The 20,693-nt window shown below is 28.0% G+C and overlaps 2 protein-coding genes across 2 annotated transcripts; one reads left to right on the top strand and one right to left on the bottom strand.

The window, feature by feature from the left end:
• Positions 1-3,776: 3,776 nt before the first annotated feature.
• Positions 3,777-5,413, bottom strand: LOC113856127 (ribosome biogenesis protein BOP1 homolog). Its single transcript, XM_027487808.1, has 2 exons — positions 5,067-5,413; positions 3,777-4,736 (listed from the first exon to the last, which is right to left on the bottom strand). The coding sequence occupies exon 2, from the start codon at positions 4,710-4,712 to the stop codon at positions 3,846-3,848; it is 867 nt and encodes a 288-aa protein (XP_027343609.1). The 5' UTR covers positions 4,713-4,736; positions 5,067-5,413; the 3' UTR covers positions 3,777-3,845.
• Positions 5,414-11,938: 6,525 nt separating this feature from the next.
• LOC113856399 lies at positions 11,939-12,346 on the top strand. Its single transcript, XM_027488201.1, has one exon. The coding sequence runs from the start codon at positions 12,023-12,025 to the stop codon at positions 12,317-12,319; it is 297 nt and encodes a 98-aa protein (XP_027344002.1). The 5' UTR covers positions 11,939-12,022; the 3' UTR covers positions 12,320-12,346.
• Positions 12,347-20,693: the final 8,347 nt, after the last annotated feature.

Genomic DNA, 20,693 nt, shown 5'->3' with positions numbered 1-20,693 from the left:
TTTTTACTTATAATCATCATGTTTTAATTTTACAATTTTTTAAAATGAAAGTCATAAACACAATAAATTAATATGTTAAATTTATTGATGTTATATTTATTTTATAAATATATTAATTCTTTCCTTTTTTTTCTTCTCTAAAATGTAAGTGGCAAATATAGTATAAGCCTAAGCATCTCTTAGTTACTGTATCTCTTGTCATATTATCTTAGTTAGCATCCAAAATAACAATTAGATGTGTAAATTTAGTTTTTATTTTATTTAAATAACTAAAAATATCTTAAAAATAATGTATTAATGAATATATTTTTAATACTCTTTTGAAGGATCTTTAATATAGTGACTAATCGTTAAAAGATAAATAATTGACATAAATACAAAAACGTTAATTTTAAATCTTATAATTAAATTTGAATAACTAAAAGTCATAAAGTTTTATTTAAAAATATAATAAATATTATTTATTAAAAAAATATTTGTATATTTTAAAATCAACTATAAGAATAAAAATAAACAAAGTAGTAAAAAAAATACAGAAAATTATCAAAGTTTTACTAGTATCGAGAAGTATCTTTACGTTTAATTTTGTATTATAGTTGTGTGAGTTTTAATCATATTTTGATATATAAAGAGGGTAATTAGGGTATTAGATAGAACATTAGTGATACTTGCACAAAAATAAGAAACCTTTCCTTATTACTTTTTAAAAAGTGATTTAAAAAATAGATTAAAATATTATTTATGTTTCAAGAGTTTATAAAAAGTAAAAGTTGTATTTTATTTATTTATTTGTTTACAATTATATTTTTCTTAAAATTTATGGATTATTATTAAGACTTTAAAGTTCAAAGATAATATCTTATATATCATAATAGTATGTTAATATTGATGCTATTTATTTTAAAATATATATTATAAAATATAATTTAATTTTAATTTTATATTCCATTAATTTTATGATTTAACTATATTTAATGTTAAAAATTAATATATTTTAGTTATGCATTAAGTTGACATGGTTTTATTTTATTTTCAATATTAGTGTATCATAATTAAATTAATTTTAAATAATATTATAGTTTTTATTCTTAACCTACATTCATAAGTTCGTTTTTGTGCACTTCATAAATAAATAAAATAATTTAAAAAAAGAACATATAAAAATGCATTATTAACACCAAACAAGTTATCAACGTAGCATAATTAAAAACTAAAGAAAACTTACACTACTAAACTGCTGTTACTCAAACAAGACATGTTAAGTTAGAAGATACATAACCACCACTGTATAATTGTGACTCACCATATTTCTACCACTTGAAATTCTGATTTTAATATTAAGTATTTTAATTCAAAAAAAATTACACTCTAATTTTAAAATCTCTCAATTTTCAAATTTGGCAGGGAAACAATAAAGAGAGAATCAAATTTAGGCACATCAATATTGAAATAAAATGAAAATTTACACAGTAGGAGGGAGTTGGAATCCAAATGGAGATTTGAGATAATGAGAATTAAAATATGATTTCTTACTAGCAAGCAAATACTTCAACACCAACTTTCAAGAACCTCCACACCTTTGCTTCAAAATTTGCCTTTGTTCTGTTGTCATTGGCTTGAAGATGGCCATCCTCTGGCAAATGTCAAGTGCAGCAAATTTAGATAAGGACAAATTCAAATTTAAAGTTTAAAAAACAAAGCCAAACATGCATTATAGTATAAACATTAATACTACTATTCAATAACAATGAAGAATAATGGAGGAATTAACATACAATAGAAACTTTTCTGAAATGGAGTCTTCCAAAGCAATGGTGTTGTGGCCTCTCAAATGTGGGAAGTGGGGTGACAACAATGGTATCAATTGGCTATTAAGGAATGTTATGATATTGGATAGTTGGTTCTGCTACTTGTAGCATCGGTTAGTCACATAGAAATTTTCGTAATTTTATTTAATTGGAAAGTATCATTAAATATTAAATCGAGAATAGATAATTTATTTATAAATTTTTTATATGTAAAGATTAACTCACATGCATGTGAATCAAGAATATAAATTAAAATATTATTTAAACAATTAAATGAAGTTTAAGTATAAAAAAGTTGACATTATCAAAATTTTGGAATAAAAACATCAAATAAACTAGTGTTAAGCATAGTGGACGAACGTTTGAAGGACAAGAACATATACATAGAATTTAAATTCGGGAAATATACTTTTTAGTAATGAAATAATTCAAAGAAATGCACTCTAAAACAATGAGCTCTTTGATTTCAAAATATATTTTCTATTTTTATTTTTAATTATAAATTTTTCATCTTATTTTACTCTGTTTTTAAATTTTAAAGATTTATACATGAGACTATGAAAGTAGGAAAAAAATAGTATTTTTGTATATAGATATTTAAAAACAGAGAATAATGTGAATATAAAGTGATAATTTTGTAATTTAAAATAAAAATAAGAAAAAACAATAAATTTTTTAGATTATTTCTTATTCTCACCGAGGAAAATAAAGTGTTTTCAAGAGAAAAAAAAAGTGATTTTAGGTAAAAATTAAAGTTTTAATTTGTTTGAATTTTTTATATTTTAGTGAGAGAAGAAAAGAGAGAAATGGGTCTCACAAATCTTTTCTTCTCTATTGGTCCGTGAAAACAACAGTTAAAAAGGAGTTTTAATTTTATTTTTATATTTCAGCGTTAAATAATTTTTAAAATAATATATAAAAATAGAAATTTAAATATTAAGAAAATTATTTATATTATATACAATATTTTTAATTAAACTTAATTTTATATTATTATTATTATTATTGAAATATTTTTAATACAATCTATTTACTTTTTTACACTCTGCTTTTCACTCATTAAAATGAGTAATTTTTTTTTCATTTTTTTTAACTCATCCAAACAACATATCTCTTTTACTTTATTTCGATTATTTTTTTCTTACTTTTTTTTTCTATCTCTTTCATTTTTATTTGATCTATTGATCCAAACATTGAATGTGGAAAAACAATGATAAAGAGCTCCCCTTGGTAATAGCTTGGAACAAAAATTAACTTTATAAAAGTATACATTATTTTCTTCTTAAGGTAAAAAAATGTACTGATTATGTTGTTGCCTGCAAATTGAATAGCTAGGACAGCCGCAGGTTATTAATGCCATGATTTGACTCAGTAACTCCATTTATTCTTTATGTTATATCTGTCAAAACAAAGTTGAAAGGGAGATTTGAAAATGAAAAGAAGAAAAGAACAAAACAAATTCATGACTAGCACTTTAAAAAGCTCCTTTATGTATTCCAGGCCTGGTCTAATTTATCACCCTATTCTTTCATTGTTTAGGCATCCAATATATGCGGTAGAATCCTGTTCTTATTATCGCAAATACTGATATCTAGTTTTACTACAGTTTCTATCATCCAAACATTATATTATTAAATATTTGGATGGCTAATGTTAAAGGATGTATTAGGAATGGTTTAAAAAATTTAAGTCCAACTTATAATTAAGAATTAATTAGAGCTTAAAAATATAAATAAATATTATATTCAGAGTATTTAACAAATTAATTTGGATACCTACCAATAGCATTTGTGGCTAGCATATGTTAAATTGAAGTCAATTCACAAAAGCATGTCGTGTAAGTTTTATTTGGACTTGGAAGAGACATAAAATAGTTGAGAAACAAACAAACATAATCTTGCCAATATGATCATGGTGTATGAATCAAAATGCCAAGTTAATAGATGAGCACATCTTCCTCAACATCAAGAGGAAAAAGAGTTAAAAGGCTAAAACTTAACTATATTAGCAGCTTAATATAAAAGTTGTAATCAAGGATCAATCACTAAGAACACATTCATCTCTAAAATATGCCAACTCCTGCTTCAATCTGAAATCTGGACTATTGGTTGATCCCATGGAAATATCTATCTCAATTAAGTTTTCGTCCTCATTCATCTCATTAATTTCTGCTAAGAGCTCCATGAGACCTTGCTGCTTGTAAATGGAATCTGGCAACTTAGATTGGAATCTTTGCTTAGGATCTTCAGTCAAGTCAGAGAAGTGATTGCCTGGGAGGTTGATTTCAATCAAGCTATCCTCCTCCTCCTCCTCCTCTTCAACATCAACATCATCATCAATATCATCATCATCATCAGAATCCAAGCTATCAGAACCATCTAAATTTTGATTCTGATTAATCTCAAAACTTTCTTCCATGATTGAGCTACTACTGCTTTCACTATCTGATGGAAGTGAAGAATCTGACTGCAAATCATCTTGTAGCTTATGCTCCTGAACATTGAGCTCAAAAGTTCTATCCATGATTGAAAAATTGCTGCTTTCACTGTCAGATGGAAATGAATAGTCTGAATGTGCCTCAGCTAGTTGTTCATGCTCATGATTCTCAGCAATTTCACTTTGTTGGTTATTCAGAGTAGCATCTAATGAAGGCTGTGGCAGCTCCTCTTTCTGCACTTTATCTTTGACTAGATTTTCATCTCGAGACCCTTTTTTCTTTGTCAGTGTGACAAGAAAGATGGTAGATAGAAGAGCAATGGGTATGGTGAGAAGGAAAGGGAAGGATTTAGAAATTGGAAAGAGGAAGAACACTGAGAATAGAACAAGAATCAATATGATAAATAGTAAAGTGCCTATATTCGAACATAGCTTGGAACAGATTCTAAGCTTATATCCTTTCTCCATGATCCTTGGCTCTCAATATACCTACTGTTTCAAGGCCAAGAAAATGCAAGGACCCAAATCACCCAACAAGGCTGCAAGAACTGTTGAAACAAAATAGATGGATAGATCTATGGGAAAGCTTTAAGGAAAATACCTGAAGTTTTGTTCAATTTGTACTTTTTTCTGTCTAAAACTAAAGATTTTGACACAGCAAAGTCACAAGAATTTTTGTTAACTACAAAGGTATTTTGTAGGGTGGGATGCAAAAGGAACCTTTTAAGCAAAAAGTAGCAAGATTTCAGCTCTTGTCATTATGCCCATTTTGTAAATGGTTGCCAAAATGTCAAAAAGGTAGCCAAGGAGGGAAAGCTTTACCTCATCAATGTGACAAAGAAACTCATGTCATAACTTCATCTCCAAACCAAATTGTTCTTTATTAACCATATATGAAATGGATGAGATTTGATATCGTCATTCTTGAAAGTTCATGTTCCTTGCACTGCTGTGCTGAGCAACCCTAGCTGCAACTGCAAAATCCAACTGTTAGTACTATTTTCTTCTGACCAGAAACCTTATGTTATAATTATTATCCTCAATGGATTCTCTTGGAGGTATCAAAGCTGTTTGTTTTCCACCAACATTTACAAACTCAAAGTCTTGAAGTTGCTGAATGCATGTGCCAAACATATCTGACCCCCAACATAGCACTCTAGGAGACACTTAAGAAAGATCTTGTTCTTTTCTTTGTTTTATCTCCAACCAAACACAAGCCATTTGCAAAAACTCAACATGCCAAATTTGACACCAGATTTCTTAAAAGAACACCTCTTTTTTCCCCAAAGGCGTGTAAATATTTTCCCGGGAATCAAACACAGTTGAGCACTTTTATGACCACCATTTTTTCCCTGACAAATTTTCAACCAACACATAATGAATACCCTTAAAATCCAAGACAGCCTTTTGTAGCAATTAACTTTTACTTATAGTCAACAACTCTGCGTGAATGTATATCACGACTCTCATGTCTCTGTCATCGCTTTTATTTAAGAAATTTTTATGTAAAATATGAAATATCCGTGTTATTAATATGATTATAAAAGAGAATGACAAAAATTACCTAAATAGAAGTGTCAATAGACACTTAGAAGTGACAATAAATACACCCAATTTTGCTGATACAACTCAGAAAATTGAAAGATACTATCTTAAGTTATATATATAAAAAATAACTACCAATATTTTTCTTTCATATTTATAAGAAACTAAAACTTCTTTTTCATATGCATTAATAGTTAAATTTTTTATATAAAATTTTATGTTAATGAAATACTTATCATTAATCCATATAAGAGAATACTATAAATATGTCTAGAATACAATATAAATTTATAACATATATAACTATATTTATTGATATTAATAATTAAATATTTATATCTTATAAATAAGACTCAACATGCTATTAAAATGAGCAGTGTCAAAGTAATGATGACCCATTTTGCATTGTCTAAGGCAAAAGAAACCTTGAGGAAGCAATTGATTTCTATGGTCCATTTGTGCTTCAGCATGTCATGCATGTTTTAGTGAAGGTCCATTCTTGAAGAGATCTCTTAGTGATATTGTCATGTGGTCTCCATTACAATCCTGTCCCCACTACATAATATGGTTGCTACATACTATGGATACAATGCTAGAATCCAGCCTCTTATAATACCAATGTCCCTTGAGGAACAGCACAAAAGAAAACACACTAGGATTGATATTGGATAGGGTATATTGTATTCCTGATTTTTATTTTTATAGATAAAAACTATATCAAGATGTTTGGCTAGGTTTAATGAATTTTCCACAACTAATTGGTAAAATAATAATAATCAAAAGAAATTTCAAAAAACATGTTTATCAACATCACCACAAATGCTACACAGTGTTTGCAATCAATTGATAGGCTTTTCTCTAATGCCTAAGTTAATGAGTACTGAGTAATTAAGGGGAGTACACATATTTATTTCAAGTTATATTGTTTTCTTTGGTTATATCTATTTATACTAATGTCAAAAAAAATTCACACACAAACAGAAAAATGAATTCAAGTGGCTCTTTTCTTTTCTCCAAAAAGAAAAATACAGGAAAGAGTATGAAGAAAATAATGTGAAAAAATCAGAAATTTTCTCTGTATTGGGCTGGAGGTCTCCATTTTTGGGCTTAATGACCTATTGCTTGTAGTGTATCGTTTTTTTTTTCTGACAAAAACAGACGCATTCGTTTTTTGGTTTAGGTTTATCTCTACTTTTCAGTTGGTCCAGTAGGAGATATCAAACCATAGAGTTCTATCAAATTATTGACCGTTGAACCAAAAAACTATCACACTATTGACACAATCTTTTTAAAATACACTGCTTTAGGTGCTAGTTTTTCTGTAGTGTACTGATCGAGGTTGTAAGGTTGATTTGGATAACAGTTTTGTCCCTTTTTAAAAAAATTTATCCTTTAATTTAACTTCTAGTCTTATTTTCTCGGAATCTCACAGCCAAATAATAATTACTAATTCTACTGGGTATATATTGAAAAAAAATTATTTACTAATGGACAAAAATATTAAATGTTAAAATTATTTTCATTAATAAAATTTTATTCAACAAAAATTAAATGGTCACTATAAATATTAAATCATATATTATATTATCATTTGATGTATTGATAATATGTATCAATCTTTTTTATACAATAGTTAATTTAATATTTTATACAATAAATATATTGATGGAAATTAATTTAATATCAAATTGTCAATACATGAGTGACATATCCTATATATATATATATATATATATATATATTAGTAAAAAAGAATATAATTTTAAATTGATCTCAGTTTTAATCTAGTTAAAGTTATTAAGCAATGTATTTCCCCTTCATCTATGGCTATTAACTGGAATAATACTGTGATTACTTCTTTTAAATTTTCTAGGTGTATTAAGTAAGAGAATCCCCTCTCCCCTTACATCTTTATTCTTTGTTTTGACTTGCCTATTTTAGTAATGATAAAATAGATAATGATAAATGGTTCCCTTTTCCTTTCAGCAGACAAAGTCCTAAAATTTCTCATTTATTCTTTACTGATGATATTCTTTTGATTGCTAAAACCATAATTCACCAAGCTAAAATTATTCAGTTTGTGCTGAATGATTTCTGCTTGTCATCTGGTCTCAAAATTAATATTAATAAATCATCCATATTTTTTTCAGCTAATAATAATCCTGTTACCTCTTATTCTATTAGCAATTGTCTAGACATTCCAGAAACTAAAAGGATTGATATATCTTGGCATACCTATTTATCATCACATACCTCCTAAGGATCACTATTCCTATCTCTTAGATAAAATAAGAAAAAAAAATTAGAAAATGAATTCTCTTATAGTGGCAGACAGAGTAACTTTAGTCCAATCATGCCTTATGAGCATTATAGTTTATGCAATGCAATCCTAATTAATTCCTTCCTCTATTTGTCAAGAAATTAATAACATTTATAAGTAGTTTATTTAGGGTTCTCTAGGGGCTAGGAAGTGTCACCTTATAAACTAGGAGACCATATACAAACCCAAACTTGAAGGGGGGCTAGGTTTAAGGGACTTACATATGCTAAATAAGACATATTTGATGAAATTATGGTGAAGGATTTTCACCTCTTCCTCTAATATGTGGGCTTAGATTCTTTGTAATAAATATAAGTTTAATATTGGTCAAAACCCTAAAATTAATAAAGGTTGTAAAGCTTTCCACATGTGGAATAGCCTATCTTCTATTTGGCATATTTTCTCTCAAGAAATTGGTTAGCATAATGGGGATGGCATGAATGTTAAATTTTGGTGTGATAATTGGTGTCTTGTCTAAATGTAGCATTGTTCCTCTTCTTTAGATTATAATACTCTTGTTGCTTTATTAGCTGGGATGGGGTTTGGGACTGAGAAAAACTTATTTATGCTCTTTCTGTCCAAATTTGCAATATGAAGACTACTAAGAAACTCTCTCGATTTCTAAAGGAAAAGACTCTATTTTTGGCATTTAACTAATAATGGTATTTTTTATTTAAAATCTACTTATTCTTTGTTATCTTGTCCTAATAAGAATCATGCTAGCTATCATAATATGTTTAATGTTGTTTGGAAATGTGAGAGTCTTCCTAAAGTTAGACTTTTTCTTTGAAAATTAGCACACAATAGACAACTCACAAATGTTGAATGTTGCTCTCGAGGTTTGTCAAATTCTTCCCTCTATTCTAAATGTAATGACGAGGAAGAAACTGTAATTCATGTTATTAGAGATTGTGCTTATGCTTAAAATGTTTGAGAATCCTTTATTTTTGCTTATCAATGGGTTCCTTTTTTCAGCGGAGATATATCAGATTGGTTAATGTTTAACTTATCCAAACAGAACTTGAGTAAATTCTCTAATTAGGAAGTTTGTTTGGGGTTATTGGTTAGTATCTATGGAAAGAGAAAAATAACTTTATTTTTAATAATCATGTTGCTCAGCTTATAGGTCTCATACAAAAAAATTTGTTTGATTTTCAAGCCTTTTCTTGCTGTCAGGGTAACAAGACTAGATCCTTCATACAGCTTGTCAAAAATCAGGATTGAATTAAATGGTTCCCCCCTTCCTGTTCACCAATGGAAGCTCAAAGTTGATGGGGCTGTTTACCAGCTAATAGGAGATGCAGCTTATGGTGGATTAGTAAAAAATGCTCAAGGTCAATTCCTGTTTGAATTCTATAGAAAACTTGACCCTTGCCCTCCAATAGTTGTTGAACTCTGGAGTATTTTGCTGAGTTTGGAACTTGTATGCAGAAAGAAATCCACATTATTTGGATAGAGGGTGATTCCAAAGAAGCATTGTCGCTTATTCAAAATGTTCAAAATAAGGTCCCCCGTTTATATGACCTAATTGTTAGAATTATAAATATTATTAATTCCATTCAGTCTGTTAGGTTTAGTCATATTTACAAGGAAGTCAACCAATGTACTAACCATTTAGTCAAATTAAGTCTTTATGATTCAATGATATCCTTTTGTATTGATTTTGCTCTCTCTTCTTTAGCTCTCTTTCTTTACCTTAATTCTTTAGGCAATTAGACTTGTAGGATGGGTCCTTAACTTTTATTTGTTTTGTTTGGACTTTTATTCCCTTTATCTAATAAAAAAATAATGATTTTATTAAATTTAATTAGTAGATAAAACTATTTTTTAAAATACTTAATAGAGTTAGAACTCAAAATTTAAAATATAAATTAAACTAAAATAATTCTGTGCTAATTAATTTAATTTATAATTCTTCAAAATGAAATTTTTAAAAGAGAAAAAAGTTTGATTAATTTATTTAATCAATTAAAATATATTAAAAATTAAGATTTAATTAAGTGTTTGATTTTTACATTATATAATTTGAACTTAATCTTTGTAAATTTTTTTAGATATAATATTTACTTTTTTTTATAAATTATTATTTTTAGTTTTTTTAATAACATCGAGACACTACTAATATTATATCTTAATTAAATATTTTATAAACATTAAATTTAGATTGTGCAATTTTTGTACAGATTAAATATTTAATAAAATAAAAAATTAATTAATTTATAACTTATTTAATAAAAATTGATTTATTCCATTCATTTAAAATATTATATATTTTTATTTTTATAAATTTTAATATTTATACATATTCAACATGGAGAATTACTTAACTTAATTGATTACAAAATATTATGAACAGTTAATTCTTTATCTTGGCGATCCAATTTATTTTATTCATTATTTTATTTTAATAATTAGATTAAATTTACATATAAATAAATAAATAAAATTGTCACCTACTAACTTTGATTTAAAGGCATAAAATTTCCAAACATCTGTTGATGTTGATATGGAACCACATACTGTTAAAACATGTTTGAGTTATATCTGCGAAAAAATGAGAATAGTTTCTTTCTGAGGAATGACTCATGAGTCATGTGTTGGACTTAAAATCTTATCTTCAACACTAACTTACAAAAAACTTCGAGCTTTTATGCTTTGTCCATTACACCATATTTTTTGCTTTCTTTAGGTAGAAACTCCAATCACACCTTAATTTGTTTGAACTAAAAAAGATGTTCTTAGCAAACGTAAAACAAGGTGGTAGCCGACAGTTTTTTATAAGGCGACAAAGGATACTCATGCGTCCCATTACATCTTCCTTCAACAAAAGTCCAAATTTTCAACGTCCTTTATCAGATACAGTGAGAAACAACCACTATTTTTAATCAAATTTTAGTTGATATTAAAAGTGTGATAGAAATAATATATTTGTTAGTATTTAAGTTTGAATGCATTTGATCTATGAGATTAATTTTGATGTAACTAAGATAATAAGTATGCTTAGAGAATCATCACATGAAATTTGATAAAAGCAAAGTGTTAACACATATTATAATATTAATAGCAGAACCACATGATTTTGAAACCACACTATAATTTTTTAAAGCTCACATGAGTTCGTACCCTCTCAGTCATCAACCACTGAATGCATAACCATTTGGCATTTTGGATTCGCCACACTGTTCCACTAATTTGCCATTGGATGCATCTTATATAAGAGTTTTAGCATAACTCATAAGAAAACAAATTGCAAACATCAGGTTTCGTATTTAAATAAAAATATAAAGTAATGTATAAAATCTAATAAATTTTTTAACGAAAGACTTAATTTAAAAATTTATAAAGGCTAAATATGAACATTAAAATTAGAGGAATGAAAATTACACATTTAAAAATTAAATAAACTATATGTGAGTGATTAAAACTAGAAAAAAAACAAATAATAATTTTTTTAAAAGTAAATTACTAACTTATCATCTGTTGTAGATGTTTAATACAAGATTAATAATAATAATTGTTCTCCAGGAGATTACATAAACTCTCTTACATTACAAAGCAATAGTGATAGTCATGTTACACAATTCATACCATTTAAAAGGGGTTACAATTTTAAAACTTCATTTACAGAACAAACAAAAACTGGAGTTAGCGAGTATCTGTAGCTTGCCAACTCAATAATCTAAACCAAAGCAAGAACGTTGTTTTATGGGGTCCACCAAAGTTAGGAACTCCTAGAAAAGGGTATTATGGTAATTTCAAAAAGTGGGAAAAAAAAAATGCCAAACAAGACAGTGGAAAAGAGAATCTCTGTACAATCACAATATTTTTTTCTCTCTCTACATAATCCTCTCTTCCCCCTCACAAGCCCATCACCATCAATCATCCAAAATCATCATCTTTCAATTTTGCAGCCATGGAGATCCAACAACAAGTGATGAAGTTCAGGTACCACATCATAGGGGCACTTTTGTTGTTAGCCGTCGTCGTGTCTTTCCTTCACCTTGCTCCAAAGTTTCTCCACATCTTGGCCTATTTTTGGCCTCTCTTTCTCTCCACCGCACTCTTCCTTGCCGTCGTTCTCTTCTTTGCCAAAACCTCAGCTTCAACCCACTCCGAAACTTCCCTTCCAAAACCCGCGGAGGATCTCCTTGACTATGTCGCCGGCGGACACCATGAACCGCCGATGGACACTCACAGCAAGTCCGATTAGAGACCCAGAACTTTGTAAGAATGTAACCCTCGGTTTCTGACATTTTTCAATGAAAATAATTATTGGGTGTTTTTATTATTTTATTATATTACCTTTTTCTTACATTTGAATTGAATGCGGGTTTTAACATGCTTTTGTCTTTTAAGATGTTATGTTTTTATAAAGATATATATATTTTTTAATTTTTTATGTTTCATAAAATTAATGTAATTTTAATTTGTCACAGAAATTAAATTCGTTGTTATCATTTTTGTTTCATGTTAAATTGGGATGAATGATTATTTTTAATTTTTTCAAAAATTGACAAAATTTATTTCTCTGATACAAATTAAATAAAAGCTCGCAATAACAAACTGATTTTTTAAAAACTGTTCTATACTACACGATTGAAGACTAAATCATTCATAAATATGTGAAGCTGGTATATATGTGATTTTTTAATAATTTTAAAATTCGAAAAGATATATAAACTGGTTCAATATGTTCAAGATTTTATTTGAATGAGATCTTAGGAAAGATTTTAAAATAATGGGAATGTTTTGGGTTGCGACAGTGACTGTGAGCAGGATACGAAAATTCTCTAAAGTAGGTTTGGCAATCAAAAGAATAATACTAATTGATTAAAAAATATGCATCAATCTATATAAAAAAGTTTAATTTTTACCTGTTACTTTGACTCAAAGATGAAACCCAGTTCTGAGAGTGGGTTGTATTCTATCTTCATAGGGTAATGCTTAGCTCACTGGTGAGTCATCATTGCTAGGGTCACCCGCATATTGCGTGGCAGTATTTACTTCCTTGTCATTTTTTGATAAACCCTAAATTTCAGTATTCTGAAGCTGTACATAAATTTTCTCAAAAATTCCAAAAGCTAATTGACTTCTATACCTCCATTTTGGGCGTTGCCGTGTTGGTTCAAAATCTAATGAATAATTAAATATATGCATAGAAGGATATTAATTTAATTGCACATGCCCCATGTGCCATCCATATTCCATAGTGGTTGCACAGTGTTCCTGGCATGTGCCTAGTACTCTTATTTTCTAAGGCATCTACAAGAAAATTTGAATTTGAAAGTTGAGATATATAAATTAATTGCACAGTTTGTACTCTTATGTTTGTAGGTGATTAATTGTGAAGAGAAGATGGTGAAAACATAGCATAGCATAGGCCACAGAGTAGCTCAGAGATAACTGAGGTTGCTGCTCAACTATAGATAAGGATTAAAAGGCTAAATTAGTATATCACAGCCAGCACAGTTGTGTTGTGGGCTTTTACCTTCCTTTGTAATGGCTATAAATGCTTCTCAACCATGAATAATAGTACATATTTTCTCTTTAATTTTTCTCTACCTGTGGGTTGTTCTAATTTCAAATATAATTGCTGGTAGGTTTGGATTTACTCCGTTGAGCTATATAACCCTCATTTCATTTTTGAAGGGTAAGAAAGAAAAGGGCTGGTTGTTCTTTCAAGTCTTAACATCTACCATCTCTGGTGGTTCTTATTCTTAGAACTGTTTTTTCAGCTCAACGCACTAAAAAATTGATCAAGAGCAACATGTGTTTTTCAGGACTATGTTTGGTCACTAAGATTCAATTTTAGTCTTCTTAAGAATAAGAATGAAAATATTGAGGATGATCTTTTATACGAAAAGTTGTGTGTTAAATCACAGAAATTTCCGAACGGAAGGAATTGAAGGTGCTAGAACTGTGATTGACTTGACATGATAGGAGTGGCTTCCCTCTTGGTTCTCAGGCTTTCCGAAGGGTGGACCCACCATTGGTCGTGTCTTTATAGCAACAATTTCCTTCTCTTATACCATACAGCGGTTAATCAACATATTGTCTCACCCAAAATCACAATGGCCATTTCACCACAATTTGGTTTCAGCTTTGTTAGCAGATGAAACATTTAACATAGAACGTTAAGTAATTATAGATGCAATCTAAGAGTGTATTTGGATTGAAATCAAATCTATTTGAACGTGGATTTATTTCAACATTACAAGCTATAATTTTCAGGTTAAAATGTAGCTTATAGTTTAACATGATCTCAGTGGGTTTTTAGATACACACTTAGTTGAGGACATGGCTGCAGTGTAGTAAAAAAAAAATAAAAAATGTTGGGCTGACATGGTTAATTGATAGTGATTACTGATGTCACATAAGTAAATATTTCTTAATTGAGTGACTTGATTAACTACTTATCATTAATATTTATCACTAAGGTCTAACATGTTGGGCTTTCTACCCTTTACACTTCTTGAATGCTTCAAACTGCATGAAACCAGTACTTTTGTGCGTGAACCCGATTAATAAATGCCCTACCAAATGTGAACTCCTCTATGACAACTTGATGTGTATATAATGTGTTAATCTAATTAAGATGATTGAGCAAGTGTTAAATCAGAAAAATGAGTGTACCAGACTGTTCCATGTCAAGCTCTTCAAACTCCTGCTTCACAAGTGAAATTGTCTACTTGACTAATCTTCCCCATCTCTGAGCTTGAAAATAAAGCATTCTGTAGCCCTGTGAGCAACAATCAAAGAAAGGAACTTCTTAAAAGCAATAATGAAAGCTATTTTTTTAGTTCAAAAATTAATTTTCATATTTTTCAATAAAAATTCATGATCTAATGTAAAATATGTAGTCCAGTTTACTTTATATACGCATCTCAATCATATTCTACACCTTAATATAATTTTTTATTAAAATTAATTTTATTTAACTCTAAACAAAACAAAAATGAAGCCAAGTAATCACTAGAATATAACCTGTTAACAAGACATTGAAATAATGTTCAACTAAACATTAAGTTCCATCCGCATCAAGATCTGCAGCGTTCAGATCTAAATTGGTTATCTTCAGTGTAAACACTCATTTGATAATATGCTTTCAGTCTTTAGCTCAGCAATGCTAGCTGAGCTAAACAAATAGTACTGCCAATATCTAAAAACACTTGTAATATTCTTCATGCTTCAGTTGAGAAACTTCAATCACCACAGCCCAGGGTTGTAAATGTAGAACAAACTCAGTAGAAGGCATCAATAATATACAAATTCTCAACTGTTACCAAGAAAGTTGTACCTGCAGCAATGAGAATCAATAGAAGGAAAAACACTAGAAGAAAAGATTGAACATCGTTGTTATTGACCTCAAGCTCTTCAAAAATTCAGTTGGATAAACTTTTTGGTCTGTGTGCATAGCTTTAACCAGCAAAACTTCCAGTTCCCATAAAAACATGCGTTTCAATAAAAATCTATGACTGGCATTAATTTTGACATATATTTCAATTACGTTCAACATTTCAAAATTAATTCAATCAAAATCATTTCTACTTAACTTTAAAACAAAAAAGCCTGCAATCTCCTGCTTTGTTCAGGATTAGTCCAACCAACGCCACTACATAAAAAAATGCACAGGCAAGGAGCTTTGTAAAAGCACTATTGGGCACAAGATCTCCATATTAAATAGTGGTCATTGTCACAACTGTAAAGCACTGTACAAAGCATCAAGAACACACCTGTTTTTTTCTGGTGCCTGACAAGATAGAAGATAATTAACTCCTACATCTAAATAGACTGCAAGGTATATAGCCACTAGCAATTTCCCAAATATGAACTCGGAACATGAAATTAATACATTTCCATTTGTCTCAGGAGCAAGAGAAGCATTCTTTCTTAACTTCCTTTTAGCCTTTTGAGCTGCAGGATCCTGTGATCACTACAGCAATGGCTTCTTTGTACCATTGCTAGCCATGCAGATGCTTTTAGAAAGAAGGGATGAGTAATAAAGGCATTACAACAGATGTAAAACAGTCCAACGTAGCTACATCAGTGAATTAAAAAAATGCGGATAAAGGATACTAATCCAAATATAAAGTATCAAGAGTTAAAGTAAGGAAAACATGGAGCATATTATTTCATACAGATTTATTAGCACATTTATTCAGCACAAAGAGCTTCACAGAAATAATAAACTTCTATGTAAAGCCTACCACAAACATTCAATGATAAAAGAACTACCACAAACAAACAAATAGTGATAAAAGGAAAAACATTCATTTGGATCATTAATAAACCCATGTTGAACTCCCCCATTCTATTATTCCTTCAAGAAACAGAATCCATGTCTTATGAGTTACAGAGGAAAACATCTTGGAAATTTGTATACCACCAGGTCTGCTTGAGAGTTATGTTTAGAAGGGAGGGGGAAGAAAAAAGAGGGATTAGAGGAGTCTAAATCTTATTTGTAAATTACTTAATTAAGAGAGGAAGGGTTAGGAAAATTTTGGAGGAATTTTTCTAAGTTCTCCAAGACCTTCTTTAATGCTAATTTTTGATTTATGAGGAATTTTTTCTTTTTCACTTATACTCTTTCGTCATTAAAATTTTTATTTTTTAAAATATTAATTTTTCAAGCAAGAAATTTTTAAATTTTTTTAAAAAAATAAAAATATTAATTTTAAAATTATATATTTTTAAAGAGAAAAAATATTTATTTTTTATTTTTTAAAAAATAAAAAATATGAACAAAAAATTTTAAAAATAATAATTTTATTTATATAATTAAATCATCATCACCTTTCCTTTTTAATATTAAATATAAAAATAATAATAAAATAAATTAACTTTCTTCTCCTTTTATTTTTTTCTCCTCCTTTTTCCTTCAAATCCTTTTTCTTTTTTCCTCCTTACTCTCAAACAAAAGCAACGAAAAACATGATTTTCAGCTCACTTCATTAGCAAAATCGCAGTAAGCATTAAGAATAGCACCAAGGCAACCAAAGAAACTGTTTTTGCTCTTCCTTTGGGCATCAAAATACAGTGGCTTTGCATATGAAGCTCTAGATGCACAAAAATCATAGAGATCAAGATGAATTCCCAGATGCAAATTACCACTCAAATTACCTCAGAAATCCATGATTGAAGTTCTAAAGAAAATTACGTTATGCCGTCTTATTTCACAGTTCTGGCTTAGTACCCAAGTGAAAAGAACTTAACTAATAGAAGAGAAGGGAAAGGAACAAGTGTTTATAAGAAGGCTTAAGCAAAAGAACATAACTTTGAAATAAATTTCAAAATTTTTTTGGCTATTTTTGGTTTGCTAGTTCAAGCATCTCTATTGGGCACTCTTTCAAAGAACAATGCCTTCAAAACTGAGACTTGTGAGTCATCGAAGATGGGGGAAAGAATGATAAAATGGAAATAACGTATTATTTCCATTTTAGGCCAAGATTACAACTTAAATATACAATTTTTTCCCCTTAATTAAGATATAATACTGAGGCATTAATATGGGATAAACTGATTCAACATAGTGGATCTAAACTTAGCATGAAACTTAAAAAAGAAAAAGAAAAAGAAAGAAAATTTAACTGATTTCATGTCAGGTTAGACTTCATGTCAGCATAATAATCATAAGCTTCAACTTTGCACCTTCTTTCCAGACATGACAACAACAAAAAGAAAAAAAAGAGAGAAAATTCCAAAATATATAGCTGATCGTTCGCAGATTATAGATAGCTAAAAGACACTAACGACCGGTGTGCATGCAAATTAATCAAATAACATAATGTATAGAACTGGAAACGAAACCATAGTATAAGAATCTAAAAGTAAATGAATTACCGAAGAAGACTTTCAAGAGTTCTGCTATGAATGCAAGTTCTTCGACTGTTATTATTCAGTAGGGGTGGGGTGGCTTGATACCATTTTTCTATTTCTCCATAAATTATTTAAAATTAAGGTTAAAATGTTAAATTATAAATTTTGTTTCTTGCCATTTTTTTAAATTTTTATATAAAAAATTACATATTTTGGCCTTTGGAAATAATTTTACAAATTAGTCCTCGTTATTTATTAAATTTATAACATTATTAGTGTGCTTTTCATGAAAGAATACAACAACAATAACAACATAATTTTACTCCACTCAATAACATTAATCATATACATCACATAATTACATTAAAATCAGTAAAAAAATATATTTTTTAAAATATTTTAAATTTTATTTATTATAATATTTTTAAGTATTTTTTTAAATTTGCCTAAATTTCTTTAATTAATTTTTTATTTTTTTAATAGGTACAATAATTTTTTATATAATTATTCATTTATCTTAATATTTTCACTTTTATATTTTTTTTCTTTTTATCCCTTTAAAAATTCAATATTTATTATTTTATAAGATAAATAGTCGTATAATAATACGCTATTCAATAATTTTAATTCTGCATGTAAAAATTCTTGTGTCTGTAGGATTAATGTCTAAATCTCTGTATTATGTAACAATGAGTCTGGTTATTAGGTTATATCATTGAAATATATAATTACTTGATGGCTTCAATTCTGAATTACGACACTGTCGGTGCTATGAAATGGTAAAATGAGAGCTTTTATAAGTACAAAATTGTTAGTAATACAATTTTTTAATAAGTTTATTTATAGTCAATTTATTTTTTAAAAAGTTAGAGCACTTTCTTATAAAGGGATAATTTTAAAAAATTATTTAAATTTTTTTAAAACGAATCAATTATAATTTAAATGTTAAAGAATATGTTACATTAATATGATCAATATGGTGCGATATGAGTTGGGGAGAACATCAAGTGCCTATACGATTTTCAATGTGAAAATATTGTTTGTTTAACCTTACAAGCAAGTTAAATTTTACCATACTTTGGGAAAAGAATATTGCACCAAGATAAGGATTTTTTTTCTTTTAAATATACCTTTTTAGTTTAAAATATTTTTGTTAAATTGAATGAAAAGATGAAATTACAATCAATCATATTAAATTAAGACATATTATGGCTAATTTAAAATATGGAAGTGAAAAGTATAGATAGGATAATAGATAAATGTTAATAACACATTTTTTATCATACTTTTTTTTAACACATACTTAGTTATATATTAGTTAAAATTATAAAAAATGTATGAGTTTTATTTTCAATTTTCAATTTAATATTTTTTATTATTTAATAAATTTTTATGCTTTATAATTTTCAGTAAATATTTAGGAAGAATTAAAAATGTATTAAAAATATATATTATAAAATGTGTTGTTAACACTCTTTTCTAATAATAATTAGGGGAACTTTGTATAAGAAATAATTTCGAGACATACAATGCTTTTTACCCAAATTTTTTCATACTAGGTGGTATTTCCTAATCATAAAACACCATTTGAGTTAATTTAAAAATTTTACATTTTACTACCAAAATAAAAGGGAAATCGAGGAATTATGTTAAAAATCTATGTTAATGAAAACTTTATCCTGAAGATTCTGATATCACAGGGAATTTACACAAAAGTTGTGCAATGGATCGAGTAAAATGTAAAAAAGATCTATTTTCAATCTTTTAACACTTTGTTTTCTTTTCCTTTGTACATATTAAGTTTGGTTAACCTTTTTTTATGACAAAGCAATCATTATTTGGATGCTTTTTATTTCCTTTTCTTTTCGGATTTGTGTTCTAAAAGCAAATACGCAATGTGAAGATTGCAAGGTAAAGTTGATGCTTATGCGTGGCATTCTCTTTCTCTTGATATTTGATTGCTACATAATTTAAAGTCGTTTCCATTAATTTGAGCTCTTGAAATTTAAAATAGTCAGGAATGTCATAGTCAAATTTGCTTTTCTGTTGACATTTTTTCCCCACAGTTTATAATTTTTTTTTTCAAGCTGACTATCGGTATATAAATAATAGTTTGAAACATAATTTTCACATAGCAAGAGACAGAAAATTCAATTTTTGCATAAAGTTAAAATTATTAACTACCATATGGTAACATACGTTGAATACATTTTTAATGGGGTTTGGACGAATTCTATTTTTTAAAGGCATTGAACAAACTCTTTTCTTAAAATTTTAACATTTTTTAATTTTTTTTAATGTTTTTTATATATATTTTTAAATTTTTTCCCTTTACAAATTTTTGATGCTATGAATTATAATTTATAACCACAGAATAAAATGTAAAATATCGTATTCAGTTACGTAATGCCTGTGAAAAGTAGAAAGTGAGTAAATTTATGTTATAAATGAGAATAAAAGTGAACAAAAAAACAAAAGAAGAGAAAAATAAAGAGAAAGCAGAACAAGAAAATATATATCAAATTATTAATGTGCCATTTGATACATTTAATTTGTATCACTAATTTTTTTTTAATATTTTTAACTATTTGATTTTAATCAATGATTTACAATACTTGCAAACTTTTGAAAAAATATTTTTAATTTTTTTAAAAATTTATAGAAAAACATAAGAATAATCCACTATTTTTAATCATTCATTAATGTAACTTTATTCAAACAAATAAACACTTATATTCAGTGTCAAACACTTTAAACTGTGATATTAT

The sequence above is a fragment of the Abrus precatorius genome, unplaced genomic scaffold (assembly GCF_003935025.1).
Source record: "Abrus precatorius isolate BTA unplaced genomic scaffold, Abrus_2018 Scaffold11, whole genome shotgun sequence".
Classification (NCBI taxonomy): domain Eukaryota; kingdom Viridiplantae; phylum Streptophyta; class Magnoliopsida; order Fabales; family Fabaceae; genus Abrus; species Abrus precatorius.
This window is presented reverse-complemented; position numbering and strand designations above follow the sequence as displayed.